The sequence below is a fragment of the Mauremys reevesii genome, linkage group 12, assembly GCF_016161935.1.
Source record: "Mauremys reevesii isolate NIE-2019 linkage group 12, ASM1616193v1, whole genome shotgun sequence".
NCBI lineage: Eukaryota > Metazoa > Chordata > Testudines > Geoemydidae > Mauremys > Mauremys reevesii.
In genome coordinates, this window is record NC_052634.1 from 6,667,306 (window position 1) to 6,689,958 (window position 22,653).

At 55.0% G+C, this 22,653-nt stretch overlaps 1 protein-coding gene across 2 annotated transcripts in view; it reads right to left on the reverse strand.

The window, feature by feature from the left end:
* Nucleotides 1–4,203: 4,203 nt before the first annotated feature.
* The window catches only part of USP2 (ubiquitin specific peptidase 2), a 68,855-nt gene continuing 50,405 nt past the window's right edge, over nt 4,204–22,653 (reverse strand). For both annotated transcript variants that reach the window (XM_039496287.1, XM_039496288.1), the window contains 9 exons: nt 12,724–12,835; nt 12,516–12,626; nt 12,096–12,160; nt 11,701–11,804; nt 11,528–11,608; nt 11,065–11,143; nt 10,696–10,803; nt 9,486–9,606; nt 4,204–4,672 (listed from right to left, as the gene is read on the reverse strand). In XM_039496287.1, coding sequence (XP_039352221.1) covers nt 4,585–4,672; nt 9,486–9,606; nt 10,696–10,803; nt 11,065–11,143; nt 11,528–11,608; nt 11,701–11,804; nt 12,096–12,160; nt 12,516–12,626; nt 12,724–12,835 — 869 coding nt within the window. In that variant the 3' untranslated portion in view covers nt 4,204–4,584. The remainder of the gene's footprint in view (nt 4,673–9,485; nt 9,607–10,695; nt 10,804–11,064; nt 11,144–11,527; nt 11,609–11,700; nt 11,805–12,095; nt 12,161–12,515; nt 12,627–12,723; nt 12,836–22,653) is intronic.

Sequence of the window (22,653 nt, forward strand, 5' to 3'; positions counted from 1 at the left end):
TTTGTTTGGTTTTTAATTGAAAACAATCCAGTGCTGTGTGTAAACCAAACTGTTTGTTTAATGCCAATTAAAGCAACAAACTGAATGTTGACTTTTTACAGGGGCAATAAACGTGAAGATCTGAACTAGCCAGGAGAGGGCTGGGCTGGGCAGTGCAGAACACGTGTCTTTGGGGGACTGGGAGTGTGGTGGGGTCACCCTGAGAGTAGTAACCAAGGCTGCTGAAAGCCAGTGTGGCCGGACCAGGACACTTGTGGTGTGACTAGGAGTTGGGTTGGGAGTGGCAGGTTGGGAGCTACAGCAGCAGAGCTGTGAGGCACTCAGGGTTACAGGGCAAGTGGTGACCCAGTCCCTCACTGGTTTGGGCTGCACCCCAGAATGTGACAGTAAGGTAGGCTTATGTAGCTCCTTCCTTAGGAGCATCTCCGAGCCCCTAGCTTACATTGCTTTATGAAGCCTCTGCCATCCTTGAGATGTACAGAGCAGTGTCTATGGAGTTTTGTCATTTTATTTAGCCAAGGTGTGCCTCAGTTTCCCCTTTATTTTGCATGGTTACTGGGGTTGGGGGAAGACTGTTGTGTCTCAGGGCAGGCTAAGAGACGTAAGCATGGTTGATGCCCAGCTGTCAGAATCTGAATGGGTCCTTAAAGGACTGGCGGAGCCTGACCCCCTATCGATGGAGAATCTGAGAGGACAGTGGCAAATGCCGTCACCAGAACGTGGACACGTAGCAACAATGCCCCAGAGGGAGATGATTTCCCCACCTCTCTGCAGGGAAGCTGAGCAGAATCCCCCAGCTCCAGAACCAAGGACTAGGAAGGTGTGAAGGAGGGAGAATAAGTCTGCTGGAAGGCATCTGGGTGCTCACCAGGGATCTGAGAAAGGAGATGACAGCGCTTGGAAAAGAGGGTTCACTGCAGCTTGCCTGCACTCTGGGCTAACCTGAAGGACCTTGGAGATGGTGCTAACCTAAGGACTTGCTGTGCTGTGTTCCAGTTGACTAATAAACCTACTGTTTTGACAATGCTACTTGAGTCATTGCAAAGGTGGGGTGAGGGGTCTCCAGGTCTATCCAGGAGCATCTATCAGTTGGACTGGCTGAACAGTGCTCTCGCTGTGAAGCAGGAGTGCTGGTGCCCCAGAGATGGTTGAAGGAGGGGATGAGGCTGCATGGCCTATGCTCTGCAGGAAAAGTGAGACCCCCTTGGTGGTCTGTCCCCCAAAGGGGTTCCACCTAGAGACTGTTCCAAAGCAGGGGGGTGGAGCACAGATCCTGTGGAACTGTCAGTAGGTCAATGCTATTATCCCTGCATTGCAGAGGGGAAACTGAGGCATATAAGAAAGCATTAGCCCCTGTTAAGAACCAAGATAGTTTTTTTTTGTTGTGCGCCTCCCACCCCAGATGCTGCAGTTATGAGTCAAACTCTCCTAGGAAACAAATGGCTCCAAAGGCACTTTTGAAAATGGGACATTGGCTCCTAAATCACTTGCATGCTTTTGAAAATGATTTTCCTAGTGGCCATCACTGGGGCATCTGTGCACCTGCTTTGCTCAAGGTAATTCAGCCAGTTGGTGTCCAAGCCAGGAGTAGAACCCAGCAGTCCCAGATCCTAGTCCTTCTCGGTTGCACTGGTGTTAGTGGGTGGGAATTCAAGTCTGCCTCTTTTTATGCTTGTCAGTGATGGGTGCTGCCCGGAACCCAGGTGCAGGGTCAAGGGCGTCCTATGACAGAGTGCCTGGGTAGGGAGATGGACCTGGGGCCTTCTCCCATGGTCTTGAGTCCCTCCCAAGACATGATCCATTCCTGGCCCTCAAGCTGCTCATTTGCTCCCCTGGACAGAGGCCCCCTTAGATCCCCAGCAATGGCCCAACCTGTGGCCCGGAGGCAGCAGGGCTGTCACTGTCCCAGGGGGTCTCAAGGCCTGCGCTTCAGTGGGTTCGTTAGGGGTGAATGTTGGGCCTGGGGGAGGAGCCTGGTTCCCCAGCCTGACAGCAGCTGCAGGGCTGGAAGCTGCTGGTGCACGTTCTCTTGCTCCCTCCAGGGGTGAGGGGAGCTCTGTGTCCAGGCCTCGGCCTGTCCCCTGCACCTGCTTGCTGTGGTGTCTATAAAGCTACCCTAGCCCCCCAACTAAGGGCATTACCGATGCCACCAATGTCACACGGGCCTGCACGGAGGCTAATTCCCCTGGCTGGGTTTACAGTTGGCTGGGCTGGGTGCAGCGTTTCCCTAGTGTCTGGCGCCAGGACGCAGGCAGTCACATTCCTGCAGCCCCTCAAGGCAAAGCTGTTTCTCAGTTACTAAGCAGTGGAGAAAAGGCTCATTGTTCAGGAGCTTTGGGGAGAGCTGAGCTGAAGGGGGAGCGTCCGGTACTTCGGGCTCCCAAGCCTGGGGTGTGTTAATGAGTGGCAAGGGGGAGGGGGAGTCACAGCGAAGGGCTTTGCCATGGGCCTGGCTCTCTGCTCCCTGAGCCAGCCCTGCGTCCCTTTTGCAGGGGCCAGGGGTGTCCTAGCTCCCATTCTCTTTCATGCTGCCCAAGCAGGGTCCGGGGTGCTGCAGGAGAAAGGTGCTGCCTGCGTCGGGCCCAGCTTAAACGTTGGTCCCAGCTTGGTGAAGGCCCCGCTGTCCTGCTCTGGGGGGCAATGGGAATCTCTCAAGCCCTCTGGGCAGCCAGGAGCTCTGTCTCTGCACAGAGCATGGCTTTAGGTAGCCCCCTGGGAACAGGGAGTAGCCAGTGGCAGCAGGAACCTCCTAGCTGGCTGGGCTAAGCTGGCCCTGCAGCAGGTTCCCTCAGCTCGTGCCTTGGAGCTGCAGCCTTGGTGTGGGATGAGGGCGGCCTGGCCTGTGGCATGGGTCTGGGGGGCGCACAGCAAGGCAAAGCCTGGGGGTGGTGGTCAAGCTCAAATTTATTCCTGTACAAGTGTCCCTTGTACTTGACACTCTTCTGCTCCCCCCCTCATCTTGCTTACACGGTAAACAAGCGATAGGCAAAACAGCAACACAGCCCTGCTCGGCCTCCCCACAGCTGCAGGCTGGGCTGCTCCCAGAGCCAGAGAGCCTGACCCTTCCCCTGCAGCAGGCGCTCCCAGCCCCAGCCATGTCGAAAGGGGCACTGGCTGAGCAGGGGGAAAATGTCCCTTTCAGTCGTAGTGTCAGTCCGCTGAGAGCTGTTCCAGGGGCAGGATGCAAGGTGGGGGTGAGGGGAGCAGGGGTCTCAGCAAAGTGGCCAGGATACCCCCGCGGTGCTGTGCCAAGAACAGGCACGTGGTACCATTCAACACGCCGGTTGGGGTGTCTCCGAGCGTGCCTGGGGGCTGCTCGGCTCTAGGGTCTGGTGGGGCTCCCCCCCTGAAGCCTGATGCTCTGAATGTGGCTGGGGGGAAGAGAATAAATTAGAGAAGAATAAAAAGGCCATGGAGATTCCCTGGCCAGGCCAGAGCAAGGTCAGTGAGGCTGGCTTCATGCCTCTGTGGGAGGGAGAGGATGCTGCTCACCATCCCCAGGTGCAGAGACACCCCCCTCCCCCCAAAGCTGGCTCCCAGAAAGCTGCAGGCAGGCCCCTATGGCAGAGGCTGGGCATGCCACAGAGGATTATGGGCACATTAGTTCAGCTCACTGCTCCCAAAAGGTTTTAAGGCACGGTTGTATAGCTGGCCGGTAAACCCACCCGAAGCGAGTCTCTCCCCCATCCCCGCTGCTCCTAGTAAGGAGGGCCCCTAAACCGCTGTGGGCACTGTGACGGAGAAAAGTCAATTACAAAGGAACTCAAGAATGTCCCCCAAAGCGATGAGCGGTAGAACAGTCACTCTGGGACCTGTCCTGGGATCTGTGTGCACCGCCAGGCATCATCCATGCAAACCCAGTCATAGCCTGGCCAGGGAGTTTCAAATCAATAATTCACTGCCACGACTGCGCCATGGGCAGAGCCACCAGCCAAGCTGCCACAAGCTATTGGAGAAGGGCGGTGGGCTGTTAGTCTGGTTCGGAGGAGCAGCCCCCGGCTGCAGGGAGCAGGGTGGGGCTGGGCCGGAGAGCAGGCACGGTGTTTTCATAGTGCAATTCCAGGCGGGGTTCCCAAGCAGCAGGCTCCAAATGGTGTGATTGCACTAGGATGAGACGGAGGCACTCCTGGGTCCCCAAACCCCACTCGTCTCTGCCCCAGGGTGGGGAGGGGGTGGCTGCTTGGAGTTAACGGGACAGGCAGGCTCCTGTGCCCCATGGCATTTATTACACACCAAAGAAAAGAGCAAAACAAGCTAAGAATCCAACCCCTGCCCCAAACAGGAATAGTCTGAGCTGTCCAGCCCCCTCTGTGCCGGTATCCTCGCCGCTGTCTGTGCCGCCGATTAGCCTCGGGCTCCGCTTGTCTTCAGCCTCAGCCGCAATGGGCCCCCGGGCAGGAGAAATCTATCCCCCTGGCCAGGGTGCTGGCCCCGTTTTAGGGGTGGTTTCTCTTGCGTCTTGTGTTGTTTTTTAAAAAACGAACTGATTAATAGAAATCCCCGCCATAGTCGTGGCTGTCCTGGGTCTCCCCGTCTCGGCGTGGCCGTGCCAGGCTCCCGGGGGGCCGAGCGGGGGGGCAGGAGCTACATGCGGGAAGACGGGCTGGCCAGCTCGTAGAAGAGCAGGTAGGCGTCGCTGCTGCGCACGTGGCTCGAGGACATCGGGGTGACGCTGCAGGGAGAGAGCGAGGGTCACAGCACGGGAAGGGAAGTGTGGACATAGGAGCTGGGGGGGTGTAGAGGAGGAGCCCCACTAACACCCCACATCCACAGATCTCCCCCCACAACCCCCAGAGCCTGTGCAGCCCCCAGTCACCCCACATCCACAGATCTCCCCCCACAACCCCCAGAGCCTGTGCAGCCCCCAGTCACCCCACATCCACAGATCTCCCCACAACCCCAGAGCCTGTGTAGCCCCAGTCACCCCACATCCACAGATCTCCCCACAACCCCAGAGCCTGTGCAGCCCTCAGTCACCCCACATCCACAGATCTCCCCCCACAACCCCCAGAGCCTGTGCAGCCCCCAGTCACCCCACATCCACAGATCTCCCCCCACAACACCCAGAGCCTGTGCAGCCCTCAGTCACCCCACATCCACAGATCTCCCCCCAACACCCAGAGCCTGTGCAGCCCTCAGTCACCCCACATCCGCAGATCTCCCCCCACAACTGCCGTAGCCTGTGCAGCCCCAGTCACCCCACATCCACAGATCTCCCCACAACCCCAGAGCCTGTGCAGCCCCAGTCACCCCACATCCACAGATCTCCCCCCACAACTTCCCTAGCCTGTGCAGCCCTCAGTCACCCCACATCCACAGATCTCCCCCCACAACACCCTGAGCCTGTGCAGCCCCAGTCACCCCACATCCACAGATCTCCCCCTACAACACCCACAGCCTGTGCAGCCCCCAGTCACCCCACATCCACAGATCTCCCCCCACAACACCCAGAGCCTGTGCAGCCCCCAGTCACCCCACATCCACAGATCTCCCCCCACAACACCCAGAGCCTGTGCAGCCCCCAGTCACCCCACATCCACAGATCTCCCCCCACAACACCCAGAGCCTGTGCAGCCCGCCGTCACCCCACATCCACAGATCTCCCCACAACCCCAGAGCCTGTGCAGCCCCAGTCACCCCACATCCACAGATCTCCCCACAACTTCCCTAGCCTGTGCAGCCCCAGTCACCCCACATCCACAGATCTCCCCCACAACACCCAGAGCCTGTGCAACCCCAGTCACCCCACATCCACAGATCTCCCCACAACACCCAGAGCCTGGGCAGCCCCCAGTCACCCCACATCCACAGATCTCCCCCCACAACACCCAGAGCCTGTGCAGACCTCAGTCACCCCACATCCACAGATCTCTCCCCAACACCCAGAATCCATGCAGCCCCCTCACCCCACATCTACAGATCTCCCCCCACAACACCCAGAGCCTGTGCAGCCCTCAGTCACCCCACATCTACCGATCTCCCCCCACAACACCCAGAGCCTGTGCAGCCCTCAGTCACCCCACATCTACCGATCTCCCCCCAACACCCAGAGTCCATGCAGCCCCCCATCACCCCACATCTACAAATCTCCCCCGACAACACTCATTGTCCATGCAGCCCCCAGTCACCTCAATCCACAGAGCTACCCCCACAATACCACATTGCCCATGCAGCCCCAGTCACCCCACAGCTACAGATCTCCCCCAACACCCACTGCCGATGCGGCCCCCTCAGTTACCCCACTGTGACGTTGCACTCCATGTGATTTTATGAAAATATGCTGATGAGTGTGAATATAATGTAACTGGAATATGCTTCATGCAAAAGGTCTCTTGTAAGGTATCATTACAAAGCTTATAATCTACTGAGTGTGTTCATCCTATTTGTGTGAATGTATCATTCTTGTATCTGAAATTAGGATTATAAAATATAACTCAGAGGTCCTACTGTAGTTATGCAAAGTGTGGGCCATTAATGGTGGTTTAGAATCGTGATGGCTCCCATCAGCTAGGGCAGGGGTTCTCAAACTGGGGGTCGGGACCCCTCGGGGCGTTGCGAGGTTATTACATGGGGAGTCGCGAGCTGTCAGCCTCCACCCCAAACCCCGTTTTGCCTCCAGCATTTATAATGGTGTTAAATATATAAAAAAGTGTTTTTAATGTATAAGGGGGCTCGCACTCAGAGGCTTGCTGTGTGAAAGGGGTCACCAGTACCAAAGTCTGAGAACCCCTGAACTAGGACAATTGACTGCAGATGGTTCTGTTTACTTGCAAGGCTTCCTGTGAGTCAGGCCGGGGAGAATGAAGGCTTGGGGGGTCTCACAGGACATGTGACCATGTCACCTGGTACTGGAATCTATCTTAAACCTGGGGCTTTTCCATTTAGAAGGAGGGGTGGGGACCCAGAGAGACAAAAGATTCCCACCTTGTGCCAAAGCTATACAAGGGGGTGGAACCACAACAAAGGGGGCTGCAGTCATGAGAAATCCCCTAGTTAGGGGAAAGGATTGGGCCCAGACTAGGAAAGAGTCTAGTCCAGGGGTAGGCAACCTAGGGCACGTGTGCCGAAGGCGGCACGTGAGCTGATTTTCAGTGGCACTCACACTGCCCGGGTCCTGGCCACCGGTCCGGGGGGCTCTGCATTTTAATTTCATTTTAAATGAAGCTTCTTAAACATTTTGAAAACCTTATTTACTTTACATACAACAATAGTTTAGTTCTATATTATAGACTTATAGAAAGAGACCTTCTAAAAACGTTAAAATGTATGACTGGCACGCGAAACCTTAAATTAGAGTGAATAAATGAAGACTCGGCACAGCACTTCTGAAAGGTTGCTGACCCCTGGTCTAGTCTGTGAAAGAAGCTTATTGGAACATCCCTGGGGGTGAGGTTTCATCTGTAATCAGTTTCTTACAGTTTTAGGTTAGACTTGTGTGTTTTGCTTTATTTTGCTTGGTAACTTACTTTATTGTCTGTTATTACTGGGAACCACTTAAATCCTACTTGTTATACTTAATAAAATCACTTTTGTTTATTAATTGACCCAGAGTAAGTCACTAATTCCTGGGGGAGCAGACAGCTGTGCATATCTCTCTATCGGTGTTATAGAGGGTGGACAATGTATGAGTTTACCCTGTATAAGCTTTATACAGAATAAAACGGATTTATCTGGGGTTTGGACCCCATTGGGAACTGGGCATCTGGGTGCTGGAGACAGGAGCACTGCTTAAGCTGTTTTCAGTTAAGTCTGCAGCTTTTGGGGGATGTGGTTCAGACTTGGGTCTGTGTTTGCAGCAGGCACTGGAGTCCTAGGCTGGCAGGGAAAACAGACTCAGAGGTGGTCTCAGCACATCAGGTGGCAGTCCCAAGGGGGGTTCTGTGACCCAACCTGTCCCAGTGGTGTAGTCGAGCAGGATCTCTGCATAGTTGATTGCTTTGAAATGCTGGTAGTGATTTTAAGTGTACTGGCTGGAGAACAGGCAAAGTGGTAACCCGTGTGTTATTTTCTGTTTGCTTATTTCGGGTAAGGGAAAAAGGGACAGACTAGGAAGCAAAACAAATAAGAGTGAAGACCCGAAGAGCTAGGCCTGCACAAGCTGCAAATTGCCCAGAAAGGCTGAACACTGGGAGAACGGGCTCGGAGGTAGTCTCAGCACATCAGGTGCAGTCCCACGGGGGTCCCTATGACCGAATCCGTGACACCCAAATCTACAGCTCTCCCTCCACAGCACTTATTGCCCATGCAGCCTCCAGTCACCCCACATCCGCATAGCTACCCTCACAGCTCTCCTAGCCTGTGCAGCCCTCAGTCACCCCCCATCTACAGCTACCCCCACAGCTCCCCTAACCTGTGCAGCCCTCAGTCACCCCACATCTACTGCTACCCCCACAGCTCCCCTAACCTGTGCAGCCCCAGTCACCCCACATCCACAGAGCTACCCCCACAACTCTCCTAGCCTGTGCAGCCCCCAGTCACCCCACATCCACAGAGCTACCCCCACAGCTCCCCTAACCTGTGCAGCCCCCAGTCACCCCACATCTACTGCTACCCCCACAGCTCCCCTAACCTGTGCAGCCCCCAGTCACCCCACATCTACTGCTACCCCCACAGCTCCCCTAACCTGTGCAGCCCCAGTCACCCCACATACACAGAGCTACCCCCACAACTCTCCTAGCCTGTGCAGCCCCCAGTCACCCCACATCCACAGAGCTACCCCCACAGCTCCCCTAACCTGTGCAGCCCCCAGTCACCCCACATCCACAGAGCTACCCAAACAACTCTCCTAGCCTGTGCAGCCCCCAGTCACCCCACATCTACAGAGCTACCCCACAGCTCCCTAACCTGTGCAGCCCCAGTCACCCCACATCCACAGAGCTACCCCACAGCTCTCCTAACCTGTGCAGCCGCCAGTCACCCCACATCCACAGAGCTACCCCCACAGCTCCCCTAACCTGTGCAGCCCCCAGTCACCCCACATCCACAGAGCTACCCCCACAGCTCCCCTAACCTGTGCAGCCCCCAGTCACCCCACATCCACAGAGCTACCCCACAGCACCCCTAACCGGTGCAGCCCCGGTCACCCCACATCCACAGAGCTACCCCCACAACTCCCTAACCTGTGCAGCCCCAGTCACCCCACATCCACAGAGGTACCCCCACAACACCCAGAGCCTGTGCAGCCCCCGGTCATCCCACATCTATAGAGATACCCCCACAACTCCCCTAGCCCATACAGCCCCCAGTCACCTCAATCCACAGAGCTACCCCCACAATACCCAGAGCCCATGCAGCCCTCAGTCACCCCACATCTACAGAGCTCCCCCCAGAACACCCATTGACTGTGCAGTCCCCAGTCATCTCAATCCACAGAGCTGCCCCCCACATCAGCCCACAATACCCATCCACCACCTCACATGCCCGTACAGAGCCCATGCCACATGGGAAGTGGGCCGGGTGCCTGGGATGCCAAGTGCAAGCCTTACCGGGAGTCGTTGAAAGTGTGCCACTCGCCAGACACGGGGCTTTTGCAGTAGGCTGTGTAGTGCCCCCCCATGGTGGTCCCGGAGTGATTTGACACGGCGTACAGGTTGTAAATGGCATGGTCTGCAGGGATGGAGCAGAGCAAACCCAGCAATTAGCAAGGGCAGGGTCTAGCAGCGGACCCCTGCTGCTGGAATCCCCTGCTGGGCAGGTACTGGGCCCTTGGGCTTCCACTAGCAAGATAAAAAGAGCAAGACCCCAAGGACTGAGCAGGAGACTGGGAGGGAGCCAGGACTCCAGGGTTCTATTCTCAGCTTGGGGAAGGAGTGTGGTCTTGAGTGAGCCGGTGATTGGGGGAGCCAGGACTCCGCAGTTCCATTCTTAGCTCTGCCACCGGCTTAGTGTGTGTCACTGTCTCGCCCTGTGCCTCAGTTTCCCCACCTGAAATACAAGGCTAATGATACGGACCAGTCCCTCGGGGGCTGGGGAATTCATCCATCGCTGCCTGGTTCCTTCGCGGGTGTGGGGCAGAGGGGTGCAGCAAGGCACAGAGCATGCCATGCAGCCTCTGCTGGGGCAGGGCGCCGTCCTGGGGAGACAGAACGTACCCACGCCCTGTCTGGGGGATGAGTGCACTGGCAACCAAGGACAGGCAGCTAGTGGGGGCAGCTCCCTTGGGGCGGCTGATCAGCCACCAAGCTCCCTGTGCCAGAGCCCGATTCGAGGTGGCTGCAGCATGGGGAAGGGTGCCAGAGCCCGATTGGATGTGGCTGCAGCACGGGGAAGGGTGCAGGCTGAAGTCTGTTAGGGATTACTGAGCTTGGGTGGCAATCGCTGGCCTGATGAAGCAATTGTCTGGGTAAGTGGGAGGATCTAAGTGAGAGGGAGAAGAAACAGGGGGGAAGCTCAGAGGGGCAGCCTGGGCGGAGGAGAGGTGGCTGTGGGGAAATCTGCTTTGCTGGCAGGCTTGACCTTAGTAAGTGAAGAATAAATCCGTGCAGGAGGGAAGGGTCACGGCCGGGTGTGTGTCTGATCAAGGGACAGGCCAGGCAGTGTGGCACACTGGTTAGCGACAGGGCTGCCCTGTGACACGCCCCTGACGCCCAGTGGGATGGCGTGAGGGATGCTGCCCCAGCTCTGCGCCGTCAGCTATGGGCACGTTGTCTCCCTGTGCCAGCACACCCAGCCCCCGCCTTGCCCCAGGGCACTCACTGCAGCTCTGTGCGGCAAACTCCCGCAGGTCCAGGTCCTTCAGCTGGAAGCTGATGAAGGTGGTGAGCTTGCTGGTTCGTATCCTGGCCTCGGAGAAGCGCTTCAAATCTGGAGGGCGGAGTCAAGGAAAGGGGGCAGAGCCAGGAGGGATGGATGGGAGGGAAGAGTGGGAGGAGATGAGCACAGAGCCCTCTGCCCTCTTGGGGATGGGTCCCGGGCTCCCTCTGGTATGTCCCACTCAGCAGAAGCTGGATCTGCTAGTGCCTGGGGGCGGGGGGTTACTCCCACCCATATACCTTTGCCCCAAGACTCCCCCACCCCATGCTGCCCAGGTGCTGGGAGCTCTGCTGCAGGGAGCCTGATGGATACGAAGCACCAGGATCTTTGGGAACCTCTGGATGCTGAACTTCTTTGTGCACCTCGTCCTGGTTTTGCAGCGGCAGCACGTCTGGGGGAGACAAACCAGGGTTAGAGGGGGATCCTGATAGCGTCACCGGGGGGCTGAACCCAGGAGCCCTGGGCCGGGCCCGAGGGTGCCACCCACAGGGGAACTTCAGCAAATAGACCCACCCTCTAGTGGAAATGGGGCCCTGCTCAAGCAGGTCCAAGTCTGTCCTGGAGCCAAGATGGGTGCCCACCTTGAGGGCAGGCGGCTTCGTTCCCATGGGACTGGGATGCGGGACCAACTGCTACCGCAAAACTGTGATGTGGGGCAAATGGCCCAGAGCCATAGGGTGACGGTCTCTGTACTTGGTCCCTAACCAGCAGTCTGCCTGTCCGTCTGTCTGTCCATCGCTCCCTCCCACCGACTGCCCACCCAGCCCTCCCTCACCGGCTTCTCGTCTCCATCCAGCACGTCCTCCTTGGTGAAGAGCCGCATGCAGTCCAACAGGGTCACCTCGCTGTAGCTCTTCTGCGGAGAGCAAAGAGCAGGGGTCAGCGCACGCCCGGGCGGGCGGGCGGGGCGGGGGAAAGCTGAGCAGCAGGCGGGGGCGCGGGCGTTACCTTGGCGATGGGCAGGGACAGATCCCAGAAGGGGTCGAAGGCCGTGGAGCAGTAGCCGCACTCGCTGCAGGTCAGGGAGCTCTTCAGCTGCCCGACGAAGAGATCTGGGGAGGGGTGGGGACGAGAGGGGGTGAGAGACGCCCAAGGCGCTGCATGGCCCAGCCCTCGCCCAGCCGGGCTCTGCCCATCACAGCAACCGTGTCTTCTACCGATCTATCCATTTGTGTGCTGGATGTATGGGCTCTCTTGGACCCAGCTCTCCGAGCTGGCTGCCTGCCCTCCCCTCCACAGACACTGCAATTCCTCCACCCGCCTCCACTTCAGTCCCCGGGCCTTGCTACCCTTCCATCCACTCCTGCCCCCATGTCCTCCCCTCCCCGGACCCAGGCACTCACCCCCAATCCGGCTGTCCTCCCTCTCCTGGTATTTCCGCCACATCTGCCTCCCTTTTTCATCGTCGCTGCAGGGGAGAAGGAAGAGACAGAGCACGTGAGAGACGCCCGCCAGGGCCAGCGTCCTGCCAAGCCCTGAGCTGGTTTGCAGTCTGCAGGCGGAAGCGTGCTGATTAGGAGGGAGCTGCAGGGAGCATGCTCTGCTCCCTTTACGGTCGCTGGTCCGGGACTGATGCAGATATCCTGGGGTGGGGTTTAGCTGGTGAAAAACACCTCTGGGAACCCTTCCAGGGTTCCAGGCTGGGCTTGAGCCAGCCGGCAGGGAACATCGGCCCCTGGTGATGATGGATGGATGCTGCTCTGCAGGGGCAGCTCCACAGGGCACCGTGCGAGAGGCCCCATTCTGTGCCGCTGCCTACTTACGGCAGGTGGTCCAGGTTGTCCAGGTTGGATCTGGGCCGCACTAGCACCCGGTTCACCTCGCTGTGGAGTCCATCAAGCAGGAAGCGCAGGAATTCCTGAGCGTCCTGCTGGCTGGAGTAGACAAGAGAAGGGTGAGAAACCGCTCCCTGGGCAACACAAGCCGTCCCTACCCCCAACCCATCTAGCCTAGGCCGTGGCAGAGCCTTACTTGTAGCCGACAAAGCGGGGCGCGTATCTCTGGATCTGGGTTTTGAATTCCGAGGGGCTCACTGCTTCGTTGGGGGACGAGGTCCAGAGCAGCTGGATCAGCTTTGCGAACTCTGCCGAGAGAGAGAGCGCGAACGAGAGTTACCCGGGTCTCGCCACTCGTTCCGGCCCAATCCCCCAGGCCCCTGGGGGCGTGTTCAGAACTGTAGCCCCCACTCCAGGCGGCTCTCCTCCGAGTGGGCGCTGTGCAGCTTCTTATTCTGCCAATCTGCTCTCAGCCCATATAGATAACCAGAGCTGCTGAACAGAGGAGCAGCAGGAAGCCTGCTCCGCTCTGCCTGTGGGCCTACACCTACACCTCGGGTATTGGCGGCAGAGCTGGCAAACCCTGGAGGAGGTATCGTCAGCCAGTCAGATTTAAAAAGGGGTCTTATGAATGAGTTACGGTGGCCCATCAGCTAGAAACGTTTCGTTGCCACATGTTAGGCACACATCTGGGGGTCATCAGCAGGGTGTTTGTAGCTGGTGGGAGCGGTGCAGTTATTCTATATCACATCATGTTGAAATGTTAACGGGCGTCCAACCTGAAAAAATCATAAAATCACCAAAAAGGCCACAACTCAGAGAAACACAGTCCATTTTTTTACCAAAATTGGCAGAAAGCTTCTAAATGCAATTGCCTACGAACTCGGTACTCAAAATAGTGCTCTTGTGGAAAGTTTTGGGAATATTTAGCCCCCGGTGATATATTTTATGCATGTTCCTGTACTTGTCTGCCTTGGGTTAAAGCAAAAGTCTGTAGTCACATGACAGGATGAGCTTCTTTGTACCATGTAATACATCAAAATATCTGTCATTATTTGTAGAATGGACTGATTGGAGAAGACTTTCTGTCTGCTCTTTTATATTTTATGAATATTGGCTACTGTGCAATGATTTCTGCACCAGCAACTGATGTTAATACACCGTACACCATAATGAAATATTTTCAGGATATGTTCCACTCTCTGGGCCAAGACTGGACTTATGTTGTGTATGATGAAGCAATCTACTACAAAGCACAGTTGATTAGGAGGAGGAATCAAACCGAATTTGACAACGACTCCTTTGAGATGGGAGGCGTACATCGTACAGTGTATTTCCTGGGTGACACAGGCAGTGTGATACAGGAAAGTGGGTTTGAAGACATCCTTGTGGAAGCCAACATCTACGGTGCTTCAGCCATCAGCCATGCTGTAAAAGCACATAACCCTGGCTTTAGAATCCACAACCCTATGAATGAAGCAATGAATTGCTTGAAGTGGGTGGCACTTAGCAGTTCCATGAACAGTCGTTCTCCCAGAAAATGAGAAGAGATGCATCTTGGAGAAAGCTTGACCTTGCACTGAAGCATGTGAAGATGTGGACAAGACACACAGAGAAAAAAGCATGGAAGCACAGAATGCTCTGGCAGACTTCATGAACAGAACCCAGTCACTCCCCCAGCACATGGACACTTACATTACCGAAGGGAAAAAACTGTTGAGATACATTTCTGCTATGGGAAAACTACGTAATGGATTTCTCCCAACTCCCGAGGGATTACATAGCAGCAAAGAGAGATGATAACAAATCCTTGTATCTTGAGATTTTGTCAGAGATTCTTCAATTTGATTTCCAGTGTGGTCATATGAACTATGCTAGATGGGGTTACGTAAATGTAGCAGAAGCCAGATATATGTCTCGCACCAGCTGATAGGGTGCAGAATACCAGACTGCCACACGCTTCTGTGGTCTATGGCATGACATGGCCACGGAGCAATCACTCAACAGGGACTGTGGGAAGCATCAGCATCTTTGCACAAAAGATAAAGTGCTGACCACGTATTACTTGGCTGCACATTTTAAGTTATTTGCAGTGGTGTGTTTTCCCCAGGATATCGGAGAGACAAGGCAGATGAGGTAATATCTTTTATTGGACCATGATAAAAGAGACAAGGTTGCGAACACCGAGAAAACTCTGTTCAGTCAAAGATATTATTTCATCCACCTTGTCTCTGCACTTTTTAAGGCAGCTGTAACATCTGTGTGGAATGCAGCCTTCAGCAATGGATCTCTACAAAGAAGCAACCACAAAGGGCATGGCTCTGGATGAAACTGCTGTCCAAGATGTTATAAAAACTTGTGACCGAAAGTATGACAAAACCTTTCTGCACTGAACCTGGAACAAGCCCAGACCATAGGCAGCCACTTGTGAACATTCCAACGTCTACTGTGGCTCCACCTGAAATTGCAGAAAGTTTGTATGATCTCAGAGAATGGCACCCAAGAAATAAAGCAGTTTGTAACCAGGAGACTGCAAAGGGGTGAGGGAGACGTCTTCGATCCCATAAAAAGTCACAATCTCAAATCATTTGGTAATCTCAGCAATAACTACTGACCATCAGATATTCAGCAAGCTGACAGTTATTGCCCAGTCCAGAGATGTTACTATCCAGAGTTTGATGACTGGGACCTGTCCCATTTCCCCTCTTCAATTTGGATGGTTCTCTAAGAAAGACCCAAAAAAGCAACAGCAAGAGCTGGAGAAAAATCTGTCAGTGGGTAAGCTACCAGCATCTGATGAGTCACTTTAGCTATGGTTGACCTCATGATGCTTCTGCAGATGGTATGCACTGATCTTGCCAAGTGCAAAACTTTTGGGGAGCTGTCTGATCAGCTGCTGAACATTATCCTTTTACTAAAATGCCAATACACTGCTGTTGTTGCTGACAGTTGTGCAAATGAAAAATTAGTCAAATCTGGTGAGAGAGCCCAGTGGGGAAATGACCAAAGGCAAGAAGTTTGGAACCCCACTGTGTTAACACCATTCCCAAAGCAACACTTGGAGATGATATCGAATTCAAAGAATAAATCTAACATTGCAAACTTTCTCCTCAGTGACTGGAGCATGAAGTGTGAATAGTCGCCTGGTCGTGAAGTATACTTTGCTGGTGGCTTTCACAACATTGCACAAGCAGTGGCAGGCAACCATCCTGCAATGCCAGACCTCGGGGCAGATCACGAGGAAGCAGATTCACACACGTTCTTGCACGTTGCTCAAGCAAAGCAAACACTCGGAGTAAACAGAGTGCTAACCTGGAGCTTGAACTCAGACAGTGCATCTGTGTGTCCAAGAGATAGAATTCATCTACCCCAAGAAGAGAGTAATTTCACAACTGGTGTTGGCCCAAAGAAGAGATTCATTCCCATGCACACAGAGGCTTTGGAGCTGGGAACGGACACGTGTCTTATGTTGCCAAACATTCATGCTGTCAGTGGATGGGAAAAGGAGCTGGCTGATGACAGCAGCTGAGCTGGAGAGAGAAGAGAAATCAGAGAGATCTTTTGTCCCCTTTAAGGTTCCACAGTAGTTCATCTGTGGTTGATGGGCCTTCTCCGTTGGGCAGGACATAACACCTTCTGCACATCAGCATTTCACACTACCTGACGTCTTTCACCTCTTTGGTGATTTACAACCAGCGAGGATTACAATGCAAACATGTAAATATTACCTTGTACCATGGGGTACAGATATTATAAATGGGATTAACGCATGCAGCAATTTACAAACATTTTATAAAATCTAAACACATTCTTACACTTCTAATGCCTGTTTTAACAATATTAACACACAGGTATTTGTCAGTGTTCAGGTGAAACCTAGGGACCTTGGCATAAGCTGGCACCTGGTCTCACAGTGTCTATTCTGAATTGCCTACCCAGATCTCAGGGCTTGCGGCATTCACAAAGCATGCCCATTCTCACCGCCGTTGGTCTTAGCGCTGTCTGTTGTATGAATGCCAGAGCATGCCCACTGTCAGCAATCCCTCTTCTCCACTGGTCTCAGGACGACATGCCTATGGCATGCCTGTTCTCAGCTTCCTTATAGTCACAGCGCAGTCTGCCTGTAATACGGGCCAAGTATACCCTGTCTCAGCCCCCCTCTGTCTTAGCACTGTGGACCAGACCCACAAAGGGGTGTTGATGTGTCAATTTCACCGTTGCCCTGGCTTCTAGATGCTTAGAAAATCATTCAAACAACAATGGGATTCCCAACGCCTGAGTTAGGTGCTTGGGCTCTGTCTTGGAGGAAGGGGCAGAGACAGCTACCAAAGAATGAGATACATAAAAACAATAATGCCTGGTACAGAACTGCCTCAGCTAGCCACTGGGAGATGCTGAGAAGAGCGGTGGTGCTAAGCCCCGACCCTTTTAAGCAGTTTGGGACCTGGATCCAGTTGCGATCTGCAGCCAGGAACCCCTCCTGGAGTAAGGTGACTTAGGTGCATGAACCATTTTGTGTGAGGCTGATATGTACCTGCCTAAGACCTTACAAAATAAACATGATCAGAGGGAGAAGGAGAAGGCGGCACAGGCCTTCTGTGTAGCATTTAGTGCAAGGGCTAGGATCCTCACTGTGCTGTGGGGGACCTTACTGCAAACCCCCCCTGTGCCTGTGCTAAGAAGAGATTTGGACAAGTGGCAAATGCAGCCCTGGTGGGTGTTCCCTGGGCTTTGGGTCCTGCAATATGGGGGCTGCTTCCTTCTTGCGGGTGGAAGCTGTTCCACTTTCATTAAATGGTATTTGGGCCTCAGCTTGTTATAGTCCCCCTCTGTAGTCTGAGGGTTCGCCTGTGTGCCTGGAGTGGGGGCAAACGTGAGTTCAAATCTCTCCTGGTGTGTGTGCGATTGTCTTTCTGGGGTAGCATTGGGATGGGCTGCCTACCTTCTTGCTTTTCAAAGCTGTTTCACTTTAATTAAATGGTACTTGGGCCTTCTTCTGCTACAGTACCCTCTGTAGGCTGATGGTTGTGCTATGCACTGGGGTGCTGAGATGGTGGGTTTGAATCTGGCCTGAGGCATGTCCCCTGACCTCTCTGTAATGGCAAGGGGGTTACCGGCCTCCTTCTTGCCTCTTGAAGCTGTTCCGCTTTAGTTAAATGTGCTCTGGGCCAGCCTCCTGGCAACTCTCACTCTCTAGTCCAGTGGTTAGGATACTCGCCCGGGTTGTGGGAAATCCTGGTTCAAATCCCCCAGCTGCCTGTTCAGCAGGGATTTGCACAGGGATTTCCTGCCTCCTAGGCGACTGTCCTTTGCGGTGGGCCATCCTTGTCCGAACCCCCTCTCTTTCTCAAGAGGCCGTTGTCTTCTTGGGACCGAGAGGGGATTTGGACAGGGATCGCTCACCAGTGACTCTCCCCCAGGAGGTGGCGGCCCCCAGTTCACACCCCTCAAAAGAGCAGGGGAGTGCCCTGGGGTCTGCCACAACCTGGGCGTGTATCCTGATCACGGTGGACGAGAGAGAGAGGGGGTTTTACTGCTCAGCAGCAAAAGCCCCTTTAATTAAAAGAGCAAGAGGCCCTGTGACAGGCCTTTTGCTCAGCTAGGAGGGGGTCTCTTCTCACCCACCAGAGGCCCTCCTGTCCCACACAGCGGGGCATTGAACCAGGGTCACCTACAATCCAAGCAAGCACCCTAACCCCTGTACCATAGAGGGACTTGAGAGCTTCCCTTGCTCCGGTTAATATATAGTTAAAGTCGGATGCTTGAGCGGTAAGAGATTGAGACCCCCCCCTCCCATCTCAGGGGAGGGATTAGAACCAGCACCTTGTCACTTCTGGGATAAGTGCCCAAGCCACAGGACTACAGAAGGAATCACGCAGAGCTGTTGGCCCAATTCTCATGTCATATTTACTGAATGTGGCCTACCTTCAACAGAAAGGACCGAGGGAGACCCCACAGCTCACTAGCCAGGCACTTAGGCCATTGGGTTGAGAGGTAGGCAATCACCCTTCAAATCCCGTCTCAGCCAGCATAAAGGGGATTCGAACTGGCATCTGCCACTTCCTAACCAAAGGCATCCAAACCACCAGACCACAGAGGGACTCACGGTGCAACAGTGGCCCAGTGACTGTTTAACTACCTATTGACATTGGCCCACCTTCAATAGGAAACACTGAGGGAGTCAGCCCATTAGACTACCTCCTAGCCCAGCACTTAGAGCATTGACCTGCCAGGTAAGAGACCAAGGTTTGAATCCTGGCTCGGGCAGCATAAAGGGGATTTGAACCCCAGCATCCCACAGGCCAGCCACAACCCCAAACCGCTAGACCACACAAGCTTGCTTGCCAGTGTTGCGACCCAATGAATATGTAATGAAAATGGAACAATTACAGCAGAAAAATCAGACACAGATGCCACCACCAGGCCCCAATCAGAACCCCGCTTAGTCCAGCAGCTGCACGTTCACTTTGGAGACAGCTGTTCAGGTCCCTTCTCAGCAAGCTGAGACAGGAGTTGAACCCGCATCATCCACATGCTGGGTAAGGACCCAAGCCACTGGACTACCGAGGGATTCATAGGGAGAGCTCTTTCCCAACTGCTCTTTAATGGAAGTGGCCCAGCCTCAGGCCGCCACAAAGAGCAACCCAGCTCCTACTATCCCTTCCTGGCGCTCACACTTGCGACAATGCAGAGCCCTACTGAAATCCCGCCTCATCGGGCAGGGAGAAGGAAATTGAACCAGCGTCTTCCCCTCCCCGGTACCAAAGGATTCTTGCCAGCCACGGCCAGGAACCCCGCAGGTGACTAAACCGTTTCTTTTGAGCTTGTTCGGTACCTGCGAATACCCCACAAAACAGCTGAGGAGAGAGGGGGAAGGAGGCTGAGGCCTGTCATGTAACTTTCAGCCTAGTGGTGTTAGGGTCCTCCCCTTTGATTGTGGGAGGGGGCCCTGGTCTCATTTCAGCGTGGACGAGCCATACCGAAGCGAGGAGGTGCCAGAGCTCTATAAAAGGTGTGAAGTGACTAAGGACGTGTTTAGTTACCCCTGCTCATAGCACACAAGGCGGGTGACCCGAGGACACGAATACCAAACATGAAACCAAACCAAAGGCCGCACAGCTTCCCACAACGCACGGTCGGCCCGTGGAGCTCGTCGCCAGTTGACGGGGTGAAGGCCAAACTGTAAGCGGAGGGTGGAAACGAATGAGTGAGTTTGTGGAGAATAGCTCCACCAAAGCTATTAGCCAAGAGCGTCAGGGACGCAGCCCGGTGCTCCGGGCGTCCTGAGACCACAGGGCTGCCAGAGGGTGGGCGTAGCTCACTGCCCTCTTCTGGTCATTGCCGTTGAAGCATCCGCCCCCGCGGGAAGAGCGGCGACCGGGCCGGAAGGCTCATTGGCTCGGCCCCAGTCTGGCCGTTCTTACGGGCGTCATTTCCCCCTGGCCTGCCGGGAAGGGATTTGAAAAGGCCTCACCTACCGCCCCGGGGAGTGCCCCAATCCTGGGTCCCGGGCTGCTCAACGGTGCCTGTTGAAGCTGTTCTACTTGATTTAAATAGCACCGGGGTGAGGTGAGGTGAAACGCGAGGCTCCCTCTCTAATCCAGCGGTTGGGCTTCTCCTGGGGGCTGTGAGAGCTGCTGGTTCAAATCACCCTTTCTGCTACCCCTCGAAAGGGGTGTGCGGGAAGAGAAACCTGCTGCGGCAGCCCAGGTCTGTGTCCCGGTTGTACAGCTAGAGCGATGGAGGCGGTGCCCCTTGCATTAAAGAGCAACTGGGAAAGGTACTTGCTATCAACCTCTCCGTAGTCCAGTGGTTTGGGGCTTTACCCGGCATGTGGGTGATGCAGGTTCAACTCCTTCCTCGGCTTGCTGGGAAAGGACTTGAAGAGCCGTTTCCTGCCTCCAAAGTGAACATGCAGTTGCTGAGCTACGAGAGGTTCTCATTGAGGCCTGCTGGTGGCATCTGTGGCCAATTTTTCTGCCGTAATTGTTCTATTCTTCATTACATATTCATTGGGTCGCAACTGTAGCAAGCAAGCTTGTGTGGTCTAGTGGTTTGGGGTTGTGGCCGCCCTGTGGGAAGCTGGGGTTCAAATCTCCTTTATGCTGCCTGTGACAGGATTCAAACCTTGGTCTCTTACCTGGTAAGTGAACGGCCTAAGTGCTGGGCTAGGCAGTATTCTGCCCCTGGGGCTCCCTTGCTCTTGTCTGTTGAAGCTGCTGCTCTTTCATTACATACTCATTGGGCCAAGGCACAAACAAGCAGCCCTGTGTGGTCTAGCGGTTGGGGTTGTGGCTGGCCTGTGGGTGGCTGGGGTTCGCATCCCCTTTATGCTGCCCGAGACGGGATTCAAACCTTGGTCTCTTACCTGGCAGGTCAATGCTCTAAGTGCTGGGCTAGGAGGTATTGCAATGGGCTGGCTCCCTCAGTGTATCCTATTGAAGGGGGGGGCCCATGTCATTAGGTAATTAAACAGTCACTGGGCAACTCTTGCAGCATGAGTCTCTCTGTGGTCCAGTGGTTTAGCTCCCTGCCTTTAGAAGGGGGCCGAGGGGGGTTCCAATCCCCTTTATGCTGGCTGAGCTGGGATTTGAAGGGTGATTGCCTACCTCTTAACCCTACGGCCTAAGTGCCTGGCTAGGAGGTAGTGGGCTGTGGGGTCTCCCTCAGTCCTTTCTGTTGAAGGTAGGCCACATTCAGTAAATATGACATGAGAATTGGCCCAGCTGCTCTGTGTGATTCCTGCTGTAGTCCTGTGGCTTGGGCACTTATCCCAGAAGTGACAAGGTGCCGGTTCTAATCCCTCCCCTGAAATGGGAGGGGCGTCTCAATCTCTTACCGCTCAAGCATCCCACTTTAACTATATATTAACCGGGGCAAGGTAAGCTCTTGTGTCCCTCTGCGGTATGGGGGTTAGGGTGCACACTTGCAGTGGGAGCTGATCCCGGTTCAGATCCCTTCAGAGTAGGTTGGGGTGAGCGTTTCAATCTCTTACTGCTCCAGCGTTCCACTTTAACTATATATTAACCGGGGCAAGGTAAGCTCTTGTGTCCCTCTATGGTACGGGGGTTTGGGTGCTCGCTTGGATTGTGAGTCACCCGGGTTCTAAACCCGGCTCAGGAGAGCCTTTGATGAGTGAGAGGCAGACCTCTCATAAGTGAGCAAGAGGCCAGTGGCAGAGCAGGAGAGCCTGGTAGAGAGAGGAAGATGAGCAGAGCAATAATGTGGCAGGGCAGGAGGGCCTAGGGGGTGGGGCTAAAGAGAGGAAGCAGAGCAATAATAGGGCCTGGGGGGAGCGAGAGGAAGATGAGCAATAATAGGTGAGTGGCAGGGCAATAATAGGACAGGAGGGGGTGGTGGGAGAGAGAGGGAGACCCCCCCAGGCAGAGCAAGAGGTGGGGCAGGGCAGGAGGGGGTAGAGAGAGGCAGAGCAAGAGGTGCGGGGCAGGAGGGGGTGGTGGGAGAGAGAGGGAGACCCCCCAGGCAGAGCAAGAGGTGAGAGGCAGGGCAGCCTGGGGGGAGGGAGATGGCAGGGGCCAGAGGTTGAGGAGGAGAGATGAGCACAGCAAGAGGTCCTCCCCTCTAGAGCCCAGTTGGCTCTATAGGGGAGGACCTCTTGCTGTGCTCATCTCTATTTCTCCTCCCCCCCAGGCTGCCCTGCCTCTCACCTCTTGCTCTGCCTGGGGGGGTCTCCCTCTCTCTCCCACCACCCCCTCCTGCCCTGCCTCAGCTCTTGCTCTGCCTCTCTCTACCCCCTCCTGCCCTGCCTCACCTCTTGCTCTGCCTGGGGGGGTCTCCCTCTCTCTCCCCACCCCCTCCTGCCCTATTATTGCCCTGCCACTCACCTATTATTGCTCATCTTCCTCTCGCTCCCCCCAGGCCCTATTATTGCTCTGCTTCCTCTCTTTAGCCCCACCCCCTAGGCCCTCCTGCCCTGCCACATTATTGCTCTGCTCATCTTCCTTTCTCTTACTCCAGGTCTTCCTACTGGCCTATTATTGCCCTGCTCGTCTTCCTCTCTCTACCAGGCTCTCCTGCTCTGCCACTGGCCTCTTGCTCACTTATGAGAGGTCTGCCTCTCACTCATCAAAGGCTCTCCTGAGCCAGGTTTAGAACCCGGGTGACT